This window comes from Gambusia affinis, linkage group LG02, assembly GCF_019740435.1.
Source record: "Gambusia affinis linkage group LG02, SWU_Gaff_1.0, whole genome shotgun sequence".
Taxonomy (NCBI): Eukaryota; Metazoa; Chordata; class Actinopteri; order Cyprinodontiformes; family Poeciliidae; genus Gambusia; species Gambusia affinis.
Genome location: NC_057869.1, coordinates 28078442 through 28094087, shown reverse-complemented (window position 1 = coordinate 28094087; position 15646 = coordinate 28078442). Strand labels below are relative to the sequence as shown.

General features: G+C 37.7%; 1 protein-coding gene across 4 annotated transcripts in view; it reads left to right on the top strand.

The window, feature by feature from the left end:
* The first annotated feature begins 2649 nt into the window (after positions 1-2649).
* Positions 2650-15646, top strand: part of LOC122846958 (multiple C2 and transmembrane domain-containing protein 2-like) — a 41843-nt gene continuing 28846 nt past the window's right edge. The window contains exons 1-2 of one of the 4 annotated variants that reach the window (XM_044144250.1): positions 2650-2993; positions 13229-13773. In XM_044144250.1, the coding sequence (XP_044000185.1) occupies positions 13270-13773 (504 nt within the window). In that variant the 5' untranslated portion in view covers positions 2650-2993; positions 13229-13269. Of the gene's footprint in view, positions 3082-13228; positions 13774-15646 lie in introns of all 4 variants that reach the window. The other 3 variants (XM_044144259.1, XM_044144277.1, XM_044144268.1) reach the window with 3 other exon arrangements.

The following is a 15646-nucleotide window of genomic DNA, read 5'->3' as shown; positions in this document are numbered from 1 at the left end:
TAGCGTTTTTGCAGAGTACGGTTATGCAGTTGCATAAATGGTACATTTATTTTAAGGCTTTTTAAAACTTATAATTAGCAATAACACCAACAAATGTGGCTCCACTGTGCATGAAGGTAAAGTCTAAATGAAGTAAAGCAGCTTTTATTTTCTCTGAGGCGTTTGGATTTGCAAAGAGACATTCTGTAGTGGACAGCAGCAGACAAAGCAAAAACACTGATCTGTAATCAGGTTTTATCTGGTAATGTGGTAGGAAGAAACTGAACATGTACTAAAGTGAACCATGAAAATAACTCTCCTAAAATAGACTAACAGTGAAAACAGAGCACAGCTTTTATTTGTAAAACCTGTCCTGGAATTATGCTTTAAAAGTGAGTCCTCCAGTCTACCGGCGGTTCACTTTAAGATTATTTTTATTTTATTTCATCCTGTCTTTTAAAAAGAAAGCCAAAACACAAGAGCATGAGCGGAACAGCGAGAAATTGGGGCAATGTGGGGTGGTGCGCGGTGGCAAATGTGGTAAATGGTGCAAAAGCTGCAAAGGAGTCGACCACAACAGTTCCTCTTGTGATTATACAGCAACTATTTCCCCAACGACAAGGTTTCGCTGTTTGGATGGGCCGAAAAATGTGAGCGCAAAAGCAGCTGAGGAAGCAAAGTATGATGCGCGAAAGAGAGAAGAAAGACAGAGTCGAGGGGGCTGGCTGACTACACACTTTTCAGATTTCCCTTTGTAGAACTGGTCCAAGATTAAATGTGCAAAGGAAATGATGAGAACAGTGTTAAATGCCACAAAACATTTCCACAGATGTAAATAATGTTCTACATTGAAAGTGAACTGCTGCGGTGGGGTTTATGGTCAAAGCTGCTTTTTAAACATCTGAGGAACTGAAAGTCCTCAAACATCTCCTGTGGTAGTTTATGTTCTCAGACAGGAACATTCTTGGACTCTTCTTAAGATCTTCCCTATATTTAGCTTTCAGGATTTTTTTTCTGCCCTCTGTCCACCGCCTCAGATAGACCAAAAGATTGCTCGCTTCACCACAGTTCGTATACCTTGATTTTGATATCATTGAAGTCGGGCCATGAACTTCCAGCAACTGAACTGGAAGTTAAAGTTATAAACACTTAGCTTACGACCAAACTTAGCAACAGCAAGGAGTTCTCATTTGGATTAGATCCACATTTTCCAGTCCAACAAAAATAAAACAAATTCAACCCAAAAAGTTAGAAAACATTTCTCCTTCCTCAGACCTTTTTCAAGACCTTCAGATAAGTTGTTTGTTTTTTACTTTATTTCATGAAAATATTGGATAACACTTTATTTGACAGGTTGTGAATACAAAATGTCTTTGTTATGACAACTTGACATAAACCAAGAAATCATGATCTGTCATAAATTGGTTATTAATATTATCTCTTACCTACATAATCTTTCAACCTTAATTGGTAATTCTTTTATAACACTCTAATGACACTTAATGACATTATCATACCTGGTGCTACTTGTTTCACTTGACTTGAAGCAAGAGTTAATATTAATGACTCTGTTAATATAGCATTTGACACTGTAATAACACTTAATGACATCGTCATACCTGGTGCTACTTGTTCCACTTTATTTCAGGTAGGGAGAAATAATTACTGTTTTGTTAACGTTTTTCACAGTGTAATAACCCTTAATGACATTATTATGACTACCATTATGGTATATGATGAGTATTGGTTAATGCCAAGTTGTCATAACAAAGACATTTTGAATAATGTCAACTTTGTATTAAAAGTGTCATGATTTACCAAATGACACTTCATGACAGCAGTCATAAATATTCATGAAGACTTACTCATGTTCATGACAGGGGTTATGTCATGTTTATGACGGTGTCTTATTCACAACCCGTCAAAAAAAGTGTTACCTGATATTTCATGATTAAATCACAGAAATGAAAGATTTACAAAGTAATTATTTAGTATTTTTAACTGGTGCTTTCAACTTGTCGGGAGGTGAACATTAATGAGGGAAGTAGCTAACTCTGGTAACTCTGGAGGAGCTGCAGAGATCCACAGCACAGGACAACTTCTAGTTTTATCAACTTGGCCATTATAGAAGAATGGCAATAAGAGGTTGCTGAAATAAAACTACATCGCCCTGAGTTCGAAGTATTTAGAGAAGATGAATTGGCTGACTTTTCAGTCTGTAGGTGTACAAAACTGAGTGAGACAGAAGTGACATACTACTTTAAAACTGTTTCACAAAGTATTGACAATCACTGACTAATACATACAATTTTTCACATTTTTTGTTTGTAAAATAAAACTAATAAAAACAATAATAAACTGAACATCATGTACCTCTTCCACCTCAAAATGATGCATCGCTTTTTCTTTGTCACATAAATCCCACCAAAATACATCAGAGGTATTAAAAGGTTAAATACGTGATGACGCTTTTCAAGGCACCATATTGATGTTAAAGTCAAACTGAAAATGCTTCTTATGACTGAGTTGAATTTCTCATGGCGCTGATAAGCTCATTGTGAGAATGAAATTCTTTATTATCACTATGAGCAAAAAAAAAAAAAAAAGGTTAATCGGAGTTTACCAGAAGTCATGGATTTTATTTTGAAATGACAAAAAGCCTGAGAAAGTTCGACCGTAGTCGGAATGTTGAGAGAATTATACATTGATTAAAACCTTTTAAAAATTAGATAAGTCGCTTAAGTCCACACAAATAATTCCTAAGTATTACTCTTGCCGTGAGTGCTCACCAGGAAGTGTTTTTACTTTTTCAGCAGCTCGCGCGCAGTGTTGCTGAGTCGCGTGCTTGACTCCTGCTGCTCCGGGGCAGAGAGGAGGAAGTCTCTGCGTCAGACACTCAGCCTGCCGTCGATGTTCTGACCTGCCGCTGTTCGTCCTGACAGAGAAGCGATGCTCGCCAGGCGCTATGTGAGCCAGGAACTGCTGTCGGAGGCTTCACGGAGCGGCGTCACGAGGTGAACTACTAAAACATTAGGACTTTTCTCCATACTTCCTCTTGAGTAGAAAGTTACCTGTAAGGCTCGTCGAGGTGAGGCTGGCCAGGTGAGCACTTTCCTTCCTTTCCTGAAGTACCTAGGCGGCTGACTCATAAAAGATTAAAGCATTCACCGTGAGAGTATTCATCGTTTTTTTTATACCAAAATAGCCGCGCCTTGTTACATAGTTTCCAGTAGACTGTATGTATTATTTTTCTCTTCTCAAATCACTTATATAGCCTACATTATATATTGCTTCGGTTTTATTTCTGTTGCCCTCCATTCCTTCTCTGAGACTTTACTGAGCTACAATTTTGCATTTTATATGACAAGGTCGATGCCTGTTAGTTAAAACCATTAAGCATAAATACTATAAGAAGTTAGACATGTCTAACTCTTCAATGGCAAACTAGAATATATAAATATTTTATATAAATAATACTCACACACACAAAGAGTGTGTTTGCATGTACGACGCCGTGGCTCTGTTGTTTGGGGTAATTATTTAGTTGCTCAGGCTTCGCTGTGAACATGTCTTGCCTCATGTCAGTCTGAAGGAACCACAGACTTTGAAACAGTTTCAGGAAATCGCTTCAGCTCTTGCTCTGACAACACCGAGCAGTAATGCAGTTTCTCAACCCCACCGGCTGAGAAACAAATAGATGCAAGGTTTTACCTTTTGCATGACAGCTTTGTCAACATCAGGTGGTCAAATCGCAGTTAAGAAATTCAGATCCACTGTCCCTAATTCAATATATGTAAGACTCAGAGGATGTAGTGAACAGAAGTGCTTTAGTGTTTAGCAAGGGATTAACCCAGTACCCATCCTGAAACGCTGCTGTGCATTCTTTTGTGGTCTGGGGCTTTTTTTTTTTTTTTCCTTTTTTTTTTTTATCCAATAACAGTGACCTGATTTGGGAATGAGAGCAGTACATGCTCAGGCGTTGTTGCAGATGCGTGTGTCTGCATGCTCTACAGTTAGTATTAACAAAATGCTCAGGCTTGCTTTGCCAGAGTAGGAAAGCACAACTTGAACATCATTAGGATTATTGTCATCGCATCGATCCCACTGCCAAAGCCGCCTCACGTGGAAATGTCCTGATGGAAGAAAAACACAACCGTAGCTGACGGCTCTTAGATCTGTGTATTCCAAATAAAGTTTCCCAAAGTTGACCAAACGAGGATATTAAAGTTTCATGTTGGGGCACACTGACAACTCAGCTCTCATTTCTTTAAAGGGACAGTGTTATGTCTTCTAGGCACTTTATAGTGCTTGGAAAACATAACATACTTTATAGCACAATCATCACCTTCAGTTGTTATAAAAATCCTCTGTATATCCAATTTGACTTTGCAATGTAACGCCTCTGTCTCTTTAAAAACTCCTGCTCTTTCTGAAACTTCGCCTTCAGGAAGTCATCACAACATGGCTCCTCTATAAACACTTCAGCAAATTTTTTTTTTTTTTTAAACCAGCATTTAACTTATTAGTAGCTCATATGATGAGCTCAGGCTAATGGCTGCTGGCTAGTCTGAAGGAGCTGAGTGAGGGGAATCTAGGGGAGTTTTGGAGAAGCTTTGTCCTTGACGGCTGGACTAGGTTCACCCAGGGGTTTTGCACAGCTGAATGGTTACCAGGGGAGATTAAAATATTTTCCTGGCATGCATGAAAGAATCAAGGCGACACTCCAGGTGTGTTTTTGATGAAGGAATAACATTATAACATTATGTAAAGCTCAAAACCATAAAATTTACATAACACTGCATGTTTAATTTTGGGAGGTCGGTAATCAGCCGATACTTACATGTGCAAACCATTTTTTCCACCTCTGCCAAGGTCTGAAAATCAGCTGCTAAGGTAAAATAGCGTATTTGTCTGGAGGAAATTTTACATATAGGGCACTTGTATCCTTCCACTTCATTATCGTGCTGTATTTAGTGTTGATCAATCAGATAAAATCCCAACAAAATAATCTGACATTTTCTTTTTAACTGTAAACGTTCACTTTCTTACTTTTGATGTGAATACTTTTGAAAGTTTCAACAGTTACATTTAGGACCAAACCTGTTCTGTGTCTGAACTTGTTTTTCCATCACTCTGTAATATTCTAACCTTTCACATCTGTATTTATCATGGTCATATTGACTCAACATTTGTTGTTACTGTTCTTCTTTTACGCAGACCCTCTCTGAATCCTCTGGGTTTTTTTGTAAGAGAATCTGATAAGAGCTGAGAGTTTCAGGGCCAGGCTGACCTCAGGAAGCTCCTTGACCTTTGCTGTCTACAGCCTTCACATGTGAACGAGAACATTTCTCTTTCAGTGCGTCTAACTCTGATTATTGCTGCTGCAGGTCTCAACGTGTGTTTGCTGCAAGTCACACCAATTCAAAACCCTGCAGAAATATCACAGACCTCATATGCTAAGTCAAGGGTATATTTATATAGCAGATTTCAGCAACAATGGTAGTTTAGTTGTTCTTCACTGTAAAGACATGAATAAATATAACAGTGGCAACATAAAGAGAAGTATTGAGTTGTAATCTGGATTAGATTTAATCTGTTTCTCAGTTGTTATTAATCAAAGGCAGCTCTAAAAAAGTGAGTTTTTAGTCTTGATTTAAACAAACTTGATGTTTCAGCAGTTTTACAGTTTTCTGGAAGTTTGTTCCAGGTTAGAAGAGCATAAAAACCGAATGCTGCTTCACCATGTTTGGTTCTGGCTCTGGGTTTGGGGAGCAGACTTTAACCAGAAGACCTGAGAGGTCTGGAAGGTTAATAAAACAACTGCAGATCTTTAATGTATTGAGTTTCTAAGCTGTTCAGTGAATCAGAGGTATTGAAAAGTCTCTGAGCTACAGGGCAAGGACCTGTGAAGACTCTGTTGCAGTAATCAATGCGAAGAAACATAAATGCCCCATTGAACATTTTGATAAGGCAAGTCATCAGTACTGTGGTGATCACAGAAAAGAAAAAAATGTAATCGTTTCAGCCTCTCTCTCTCTTTGTAACCTGCTAAGTCTCAAACACACTCAGTCATGGTTCAGCACAGTGGTTTGAAATCACCAGGAGGAAAAAAAAATGTTGTTTTGCCCAATCAGTAAAAATTAGAATATATGCAAGTCATAAGATTTCATCTGTTGTTGTGTTAGTCCCAAACAAAGATTCAAAAAACTATGTCTGTATTTAAAAAAATAATTTTTTAAATACAGACATCCTTTTCTATCCTTGACATCACCATGTGAGATCAAGGAGAAAAATATGCAACTACTGTAAAAACATTGCATGTTGTTTCATCCCTGATTAATGCATCTGTTGGTGTTTCAGCTGTAGTGGAACCGGTGCTGCTTTCACAGAACTCGTATCATTTGTTACATCTGGAGTATTTGAATATTCTTGCAGCCTTCGCCGCCACGAGAACAGCAGCAGGTTTATCTGTGTTTCATGGGTAAACAGGAGCAGTAACTTATCTGCACCGGACTGTTACTGGAGGTTTTCAGAGGAACACTTGATCGCCAAAACGCTTCAATCTGTACCTCATGGCTGTGGTGGTGGTTAGCGACCGAGCTGATAGCATCATCAGGATGGACAGAGTTAATCATTGACCTCTGTGGTCTCTGTTTAAAGAGAGCAGGTGACTGTTTGCGTGAAGTGGGAGGGACAGGCTAGAAATGATCGCAGGAACGATCAGCTACTAATCGGCGGCACTTAGATACCGTCAAATGTTTATACGTCGAGGATGTTTACCTTTGACTCCTACACCTGCTGATTGGTTGTGGCTTTAGACGGACATAAAAAAAAACCCTTATAAGGTTTATTTTGTAGGTAGTAAAACACAATGAAGTGAAAGGAATACATGCTGTCTGCCGTCCTCCATTGTATACATCCTTCACAGGGTAATTAAACGGGCGTCATCCAACCATGAATCTATTGCTTCTAGGTCAGCTAACCTCCTTTCTGTGGCTTATTGTTGGCCACCTGAAATGTGGACTTAAGTCAGATTAGGATCAAGACTGCTATGCAGTTATGTCACTCCATAAGGAACACGCTTTGATGCTTTGTTTGGTGATTACTCGATGTCTTTTTGCAGCTATTTTTGCTACTAAGGCTAACCTCAAATGCGTCCATCAGATGCCTTTTCCCACAAAGTAAGTCCGTCAAAATCCTTAAAAGAATGAAACGACTTGCCTCTCTTCTCTGTTCACAAATCAGAATGCATGTGAGATTCAAAAAATCAATCCAGCATCGCAGAGCAACAGGAGGCATGAAGTGGAGTTATAAGTGTTAGCTAAAGGTTAAATACGTCTGCAACACATTTTGGTTTTGTTCTATTTTTTAAGTGTAATCGACACTGAATGAACTTTTCTTGGCTCAAGCTCACATTGGCAGGTTGACGTGAGCAAAAGCATTGGTGGTAGAAATGTGTGTCAGCCGTCTCCTCCTGTGGCTTCATAGCAAATTAATACCACAGGAGTTTAAGTATGTTTTGTTCTACAATGTGGTTTCAGTCTGATTCAAACATTTCTAAACATCCAACACTTTTCAAGCAACTATATATATTTTATAATCTGTCTATCCACACTTTATTCTTTCAAAATTGTAACTAAATCTCCAGTCAGTTTTTTAAAGCATTATTCAAACATAATAAAAAATAAGTTTGTTTTAGAAACCAAACAGGAATCTATATGTACTACCAGCCAAATAATAATAATAGTAAAAAAATCTGGTTTGTTTTTTTACATCTCTAACTATTTCAGTTTTTATTCTTTTACATTTTATTTTTTACTCCCACATTCAAAATCAGAGTTGTATCTTTTTTTTTTAGTTTGTTTAGTTTAGTCATATATTTGTTCTACTTATCCTCCATTTTTAAGTGTTGAAGTTGGCTTTGTGAGGTTGAGTCCAAATGTTATGTAAAATTTGCTTCCTTTGGGAATCAATAAGGATAAAATAATAATAATAAAAAATGTTGAAAATCTGTAAATTAAAATAGAAGTGTTTCTTAAAATCGACAGCAGCACTTGTTGAGCACAAGAAGAGGTTTATGTCAGACGGTGGTGCAAAATGACTTTATTCACTCATATGGCTCAGATTGGTGCTGAATGTTTTTGCTTTGAACCTGAAAGGTTTAGTTAGTAACTGCATACATTAGTGCTGCAAACATAGTTTTAAATCAGTTTTCCATATGCACCAACCAAACTACAGAACCTACTTTACCTTCCAGGTATTTTGTAGATACCAGCAGGTCACAGACTGAAAGGTGTTTATTTCCATGCTGTCAGACTTAATGATTGCCGTCTTTCCAACATTGTTGCGCTTTCGATACCAAAGTGTTTGAAGCTAGTGTTAGAGTATCACCTTCTGTTGTTTAGTAAGCAGGATATAGCACTTTATTTTAGAGTATGAGGAAACTTATAACTTAAATATGCTTGGCGGAAAGATATTTCCTTAAATGTTCCCCCCTGCCCCAGGCCTTTTCTTTTCGTTTACTACTCTATGATTGTACTTAGCCAGAGATGCAACTAATGATTATCTTATTGATCAATCCGTTGATTTATTCTGATGATTAATCAAGTAAAAAAATTGCCACGTTTTGCAGATTTTTTATTTAAGCCTTTTTTTTTAAACACAATATTAGAAAGTACATTAATATAAACAAATGGTGCAGTTGTTTCAGTGCACACATGATTATTTATAGCATAAGAAGCATCTGCAGCTAAAAACAACAACTTCTGGCATCATCATGTAAGAAGCTCAGCCCTTTCTGCTCCACTTAGCATCAATACAGTGCATGTTTTGATTTTTTTTTTTGTTTATCTGATTGCTAATTGGATAGCAAAATGTGCCTAGTAGATTTTTATCTTTATATTTTGCAGAATTTGAACCAGGTGAAGCTAAAATTATACCACTTGTGGCGTTTTGGGTAGAACATATTTATAAATATATATATATTTTTTTATCTTTAATGCAAAATGTACGTATTTATTGTACAATTTTGGCTCAATTATCTCAAAAATAAGGGGCCCACATTTTTCCAGACAGTGGTCTCAACAGAGGCTAATATCTGCTGTGTGAGTTGTCAGGAGTGATGCTTGTCATGTTCCTCGACCCACCTTCACACCCAGCTGCAGACTGATGACTTTGCAGTTCATTGGCTGCCTCAGGAGATAATACATAGTGCTGATCGACGGTTGCGCTCTGTGACGCTTGATCACTCCAAGCCGACGGACACAGAGAGATCTCAGCTCTTAAAGCTGACTCCTCTAGGCAGGCGTTGCCTGTTTTGATCTGTTTGATTTCTTTTCAAAAAGCAGGAAGTTTGTTTTGAGAAGCCTTTGAGTTGCACGAGCTGTGACTGGCATGAAAGAATGAAGTTGAACATAAATCTCATTGTTTACTACGAGCTACTGAGACATTCAGAACCTGGGCAAAAGAATGCAAAGCACTTTATAAAATGCTTCCTTTTCAATTGTTTTAGTTTCACTTTTTTAGGTCTTGGAGTTCAGTTAGGCAGGTTTCCTCAGGCTTTTAGTCAGCAAGCAGTGAGATGCGCGACTCAGTGTCTGTGCACACACTGTAAAGGCAGGACGAAGACTCTGAGCCACAGTGAAACATAATAACAAACATCTGGACATCTTCACATCTGTTTGAGAAGACATCGGAGATCAGAATTGCAGGAAAGGTAGAAACACGTGTTCACTCTTATTATCTAATGCTAACGTTTAATACATGTCTTAGTTATGCAAAAACATGTAGGAATGAAAACTGTTGCAACATGCAGTTGTGTACTGTAGGACAAATTCATGGGAAGTAGGGCTGAAGCAATCAATTGTGACGAATCGATTATTGAAATATTCGTCAATTAATTTAGTAATCGATTGTTAACTGGAGTGTACGGACACAAAAAAGGCCATTTGCTGAAAAGCCCCCCGACATATCCAGAGTTGTAGCTAAGAGAAAACTGTACAAAGTGTGTGTACAATTTGCATTTAAGATAAAACATCTGTGTCTGTAAATATCTTCTACCCAGAACTCCACAACTGGCATTTTTAGCTGCACCTGGTTCAAATTTTGTAAAGAAAGAAAGGAAAAAAAAAAACAACTATCAAAAAAATTACAGTTATTGTTTTAGCTGCAGATTCATCCTTTGCTACAAATGATCAAGCATCAATACTGTTATTGTCTTATTTAATAAAATTATTTAAATTATTTTCTCCTTTGCATCTTTAATATATTTCTAATTTTGTGTTAAACAAAAAAAAAAACAGACGTAATCCTGCAGAATGTGCCATTTAAAAAAAAATCTGATTAAGCGTCAGGATAATCAATAATTAAAACAGTGGTTGCAGCTCTGCCTGACATGGTTGTATTTTTGTTATTTTTTTAGAAATTGTTGAAGTAGGAATATTTTTTTTGTTTTTGGTAATATTTGGTATTTTTCAAGCTGTTTACAAGATGCACATATATAAAAAGTGACAATTTCTTATAGATTTTAGAGTTTGCCTCTTAACTTTTGGGTAAGTAATCTCCAAGAGGAGAACTGTATTTATTTCATGCATCTTGAGTGGAATACAGACCTTAATTGATGCTGAAGATCTTCTTGTAGATTGCAGAGTTTTTCCTTTCCTTCCTGCCTCTGGGCTCCTTCGCATTGTTTAGTTTTCGACCTTCTTCCTTGTAAATAAAACCAGATTTTGCAGATCATAATCACACGTCACATTCCAGCTGCTTTCCTTACATCCTCACTCTGGAAATGGCAACTCTGACATTCAGCCTAATGATTGTGCTAAATATTAACCTTTTTATTAATGTTTTTATTTTTGACTCCAGTATGTTTTATGTGATGTGTTGGTGGGCTGCAGTGTAAACCAAAAAAAAAATCCCCTAAAAAACAAGAGACATGCCAAAGGACGGTAGAAGTCTTTTATTTGAACAAGTATTAAATTCCTCTTTCAGCAAATCACACAAGCAATTGTTTATAAATGAATAAGAAATAGTGTTTGTGCAGACGTGTGCACTGGAATGAGGACGCAAATATTTGCTTTAGACCACTAATAGTTTGTTGAATCTTTTTCTTTCCGTCCTTCTTCCTCCTTTTCCACACCTTTGTTTTTGTTTCCTGCCAGTCAACATTGTGAAAGTCGATGCAGAATGAAAGCTGTCAGCTATTGTCAGATAAGAGTTATCTTATCTGACAATAGCTTGGCCTTTTTGTAAAATCTCATTGTTGTCAGAAGTAAGAGTTGATCTTCTGGTTTAGATGGATGTCTGTCACTAACGTCTTAATTGAAAGAAAGCGATTTACAACACTGGGTAGGAGGTTTGATCGGCGCATACTTCAGTATAGATTTTCAAAACATCTGAAATGCAAATTAAAGGGATTCATGTTGTTCGTAAACTAAATGCTTTATGAGAAAATAATCAGCACCTGCTTGCTAATCCGCGGTGGGTTCAACACAAAAGATTTCATCTTAAAGAGACAAAGTTGAGAAAGCACACTGTTGATTTATGTTTTAACATGCATCATGTTGCACCTTCACTCTGATCAGACGATGGAGAAAGGCTTTCTCTGTGAAATGGCCCTTCATCCTGCAGGTGATGCTGCTCAGACTGTTGAATGCTGTCCAAGTGTGAGATTTATGATCCTGCATCTGGAGTGCTGGCTTATTTAGATGGCTGTCAGTATAATGCTGCTTAATAGGAGGGTCTATGATGCTGATTGAGAACTCACTCACCAAAGTGAGGAATGCATTCTTGGAGTATTGTCGGTACTCTAGTTCATTATTTCAGAGCTTAAGTTGGACTTCTGCTTTGAGCTGGAAAGATGCTAGATAGTGTTTTGGAACCATGAGAAAACTTAAACAATAGGGGTTTATTAAAATAAAACATCAGTTCCTATTTTGGTCTTGATGTCGTGATGGCTCATGAAAACACGGAGTGGTTAAAATAACACTATTGTGATTGTGAAATATAACTTTCATATTTATTTCCTCTGATTTCAGGAAAATAGTTCCCCGAATGATAATAAACTGATTGGTTTTATTTCCTGAGACTGATAAGGATACATTAATGAATAATTTGGTGAATAAATCAAATGTAATATTTTTATCAACTGCTAATAACATGAAGTCTCCGTCGTCTCTGTCATGTCAAACAGGTGAATATCCCATATTTAAGTAAGTATTTGAATGCTTCCAGTGTTATTCTGAAAATGACTGGTTTCAAATGTTGTGCATGTCTGTGTGGGGTTACTTTTTCAATTGATTTATGTTTATTTTACAAAATTAACAAATAACAGTAAATGAACAAAAAATAAAACTTGTTTCCAAATCTGTGTATTTTTAATGCAGATTGCCTGTTTTAAGCAATAGAATGAGTATTTTCTGTCACATTTAAAAACCATGCTGCAATGTCTTTATTTTTAAAGCTCCTATGATCGTATTGGTAATAAATGTTTATGCTCTCTTACATGCAGTGAGGAAATGGGTTTTTGAGAGTACAAATCTTTGTTACTACCTTCAAAAGAGATTAGGTTGATTCAAGAAGTCCCACCTCACAAGCAGAGACTTTTTCAGACAGATAAATTTCTTCTTTTGTTAGAGATGTGAATATTTCAGTGTTTTTTAGGGGCACAATTCAATTCAAAGGTGATTTTTGATTCAGAAACCAATTTTTTTTTCTATTCAAACGGTCCAGAGTTTCTGTGTAATTGTGTGATTGATAGAAGGGAAAAATAGATTTGTACATACAATTCTGTAAATGAAGTTACAGGGATTAGGTTTGGCCAGCTGCCTGGCTTTTTCTTTAATAAAAAATACCAAAGTATTATTCCAAACACATGCAGTAAGAGAGCCGGCCTCCTGCGATGGCAGAAGAAGCGTAATGCAAGATGAAGCATACTCGCAAATATTAGCGTAGAAGACAAACATTAACGCATTTTAAAATAGATTTTTGAGAGACTTGGACCTGTGCTTTTCTACAGAATCTGTTTTCCATCTTCCATATGGTTTTGTTTCCTTAAGTGGAATCACAAAAATGACCCAAGTTCCTGCAGTGGAAACTTACCTTCTGTTGCCTGTTTGTGTGGCAGCTGGGTTTGTTGCACCTCCCATCTCTGATTAAGTGTGAAACAGCTTGAGCATCACGTTGAAACTTAAGTCGTTTTGCCCGTTGGCTTCAACCTAATGCTCCTCTGTGTTTCTGTTTCTCACTCCAGCTGTTATTGATGCCCAGACGCTGGCCGCACCTCTGCCCACGATGGAATCCAAGAAGCGGAGCAAGCTGGACATTTTCCGGAAGAAGGTCCTGCCTCGTCTGCACAAGAGCAAGAAGAGTTCCACCAAGCATGTCCTCCAACCCAACCACATCATGGACAACCGGATGAGCACGTCCGTCCCGGACGTAAGAGACATGAGGCAGGAGTACGAGCGCGTCGCCGCCAGCACGCAGCCACACCTCCACAACTCTCAGAACCACGGCAGCGTCTCGTCACTGCTGGACAGGCAGACGGGTGGGAGTGGCCTGCAGGTGCCCAGCGCTGCTAATAAGAGCGTACACAGGCGGAGCATGCCTGCAGACTGCATAGACTGGGATTTCTCCCAGGAGGCAGTGAATGGTTTCCGTGGAGAAGAGATGAGCTCGATGGAGACGCAGCAGAGAGCCGTTTCAGGCATGGAGCCCGAGGAGCTGGTCCTGCCAGAGATAATGACTGTATACACACCAGACGGGCCTGCAGAGGACGTTTCACCGGACAGCACACAGGTATGCTAACTGCTTTTTAATTAAAATACACTGATATGAATCGGATCTTCAGAGAAAAGTGAGAGTTTGTGGTAATGGTTTAAACTTCTTTGTTTTCATAAAGGAGCAAATTAAAAACTGCTAGCTTGTTTATTTAAGAGTAAACTAGTAATAAATATATGAAAAGACTCATCATTACATATTCTATAGAGACCAGGCCTGTCATGGTAACAGGTTTTGTTGGACAACAAAGTGTCCCAGAAGTTATTGCAATAATATTGTTGTCTTGAGACCATTTTCTAGTAACGTATAATAATTCAAGAACACATTCTCAAAGACCAATAAACTTTATATTCTAATGAACATTTTAAATATCCAAAGTAAATAAACAAAACAACAGAAACAACAAAAAAAGTGAATGATGAAGTTTCAGTATTTTATAGAAACAGAAAAAACATAAATTACGCAAATGGAAATTATTAAATTTTTTGACGTTATTATGCGATTAATTGATGTTTTGCTTATTGCGACAGGCGTAAAATAAACTGCATTTAAATTACAAACAATGAGTTAAATATAAAACATATTTGAAGACAAGCTTTAAAAAACAAACGGTGAACATAAATGATCCAAATGAAGAACTTTATAGCTTACAGGATGAAGGTAATAAGATACTTTAATGAAATAAGACTTTGTTGTGTACATTGGTGTGGGGGAAGGTATCAGGTGTATTTGCATAAAAATGAGAAAGTTTAACTTGGAGGCTACTGGTGGTGCAGGATCTCCACCCAAAACCAACAGTCCACAGCAGCTCTGTGCAAACTGTGGCTGTGTGACTGATGGCATCGTTTTTAATTAGTTTTCCTTTAAACAGGGACAAGAAATATTGTGCAAGTTCACAAGTTCACCTCAGCATTAAAAGATTAAAGTTGAGGTATTTTATGTTCATAGTTCCATTTTTATGAAAAGAAGGCGACTTTACAGGAAGCTTAACTTTACATCCACCCTCTCAGAATGAAGTAGTTCACTTTTATTTATTCATTTTCCTCAAAACATTCCCTCGTTCACTCCGGACCAGCTTTCCCTAAACTTTCCCTAATAGTGAACCATGAATGCTGAATTATTTCTAGAGCCACACACACTGAGCGGATGTGCTGACATGTTTTGGGCTGAGCGTTTGGTTTTTTACAACAGAGCAAGGATAGCAACCGGGGATACATGGATATTTTTTTGTGTTTTTGGTGTGAAGTTTCTGCAGCCGATACAATGAAACATATTCGCGTTTACAGTTATTGACTCATTTCCAATTGTGGTCTTTAAGGTTGTGGTCAGAAAGTTCAAATTTGACTCCTCAACTTGTCTTTATGTTATGTTTCACATTTTATCAAACCAACTAAGGCGCTGTAGGTCACACGGATGTGTGTTTAACAACGAGACCATGTGGTGTGCACACAGCAGGTAACTAGATCCTGTCCTAATTATCGGCAACTCCTTTCTGCACGAAGCAGCCAACGTGGGTCCTGAACTTCTCTCCCAGTTTACAGCAGCCACTTTACACCTGAATATACAGTTGCCTAAATGTTTAGTGCAAAGTTCACAGGAAATGACAATGCACTTGTGGGCATGCTGTAGACATTTTCCCTCACAACGATAGTGAACTAATAGTTTTTAGGGTTAAGTCTGTTTGTTCCCTGGGACTCGGGAATTTTTAATAACTTGCTCAGGGGATTTGTGTCCATGGCAGAAATGCCAAACAGGAATCCATCCCTGATCCAGTAGTTGTTAAAATACCTCAGTCCTTTATTACCTGTAGCTACATGCATTTTAAAAAACACTTTCCTTCAGTGTCAAATGACTTTTACAAGATGTCTCATCTTTAGCTGTACAATATAAA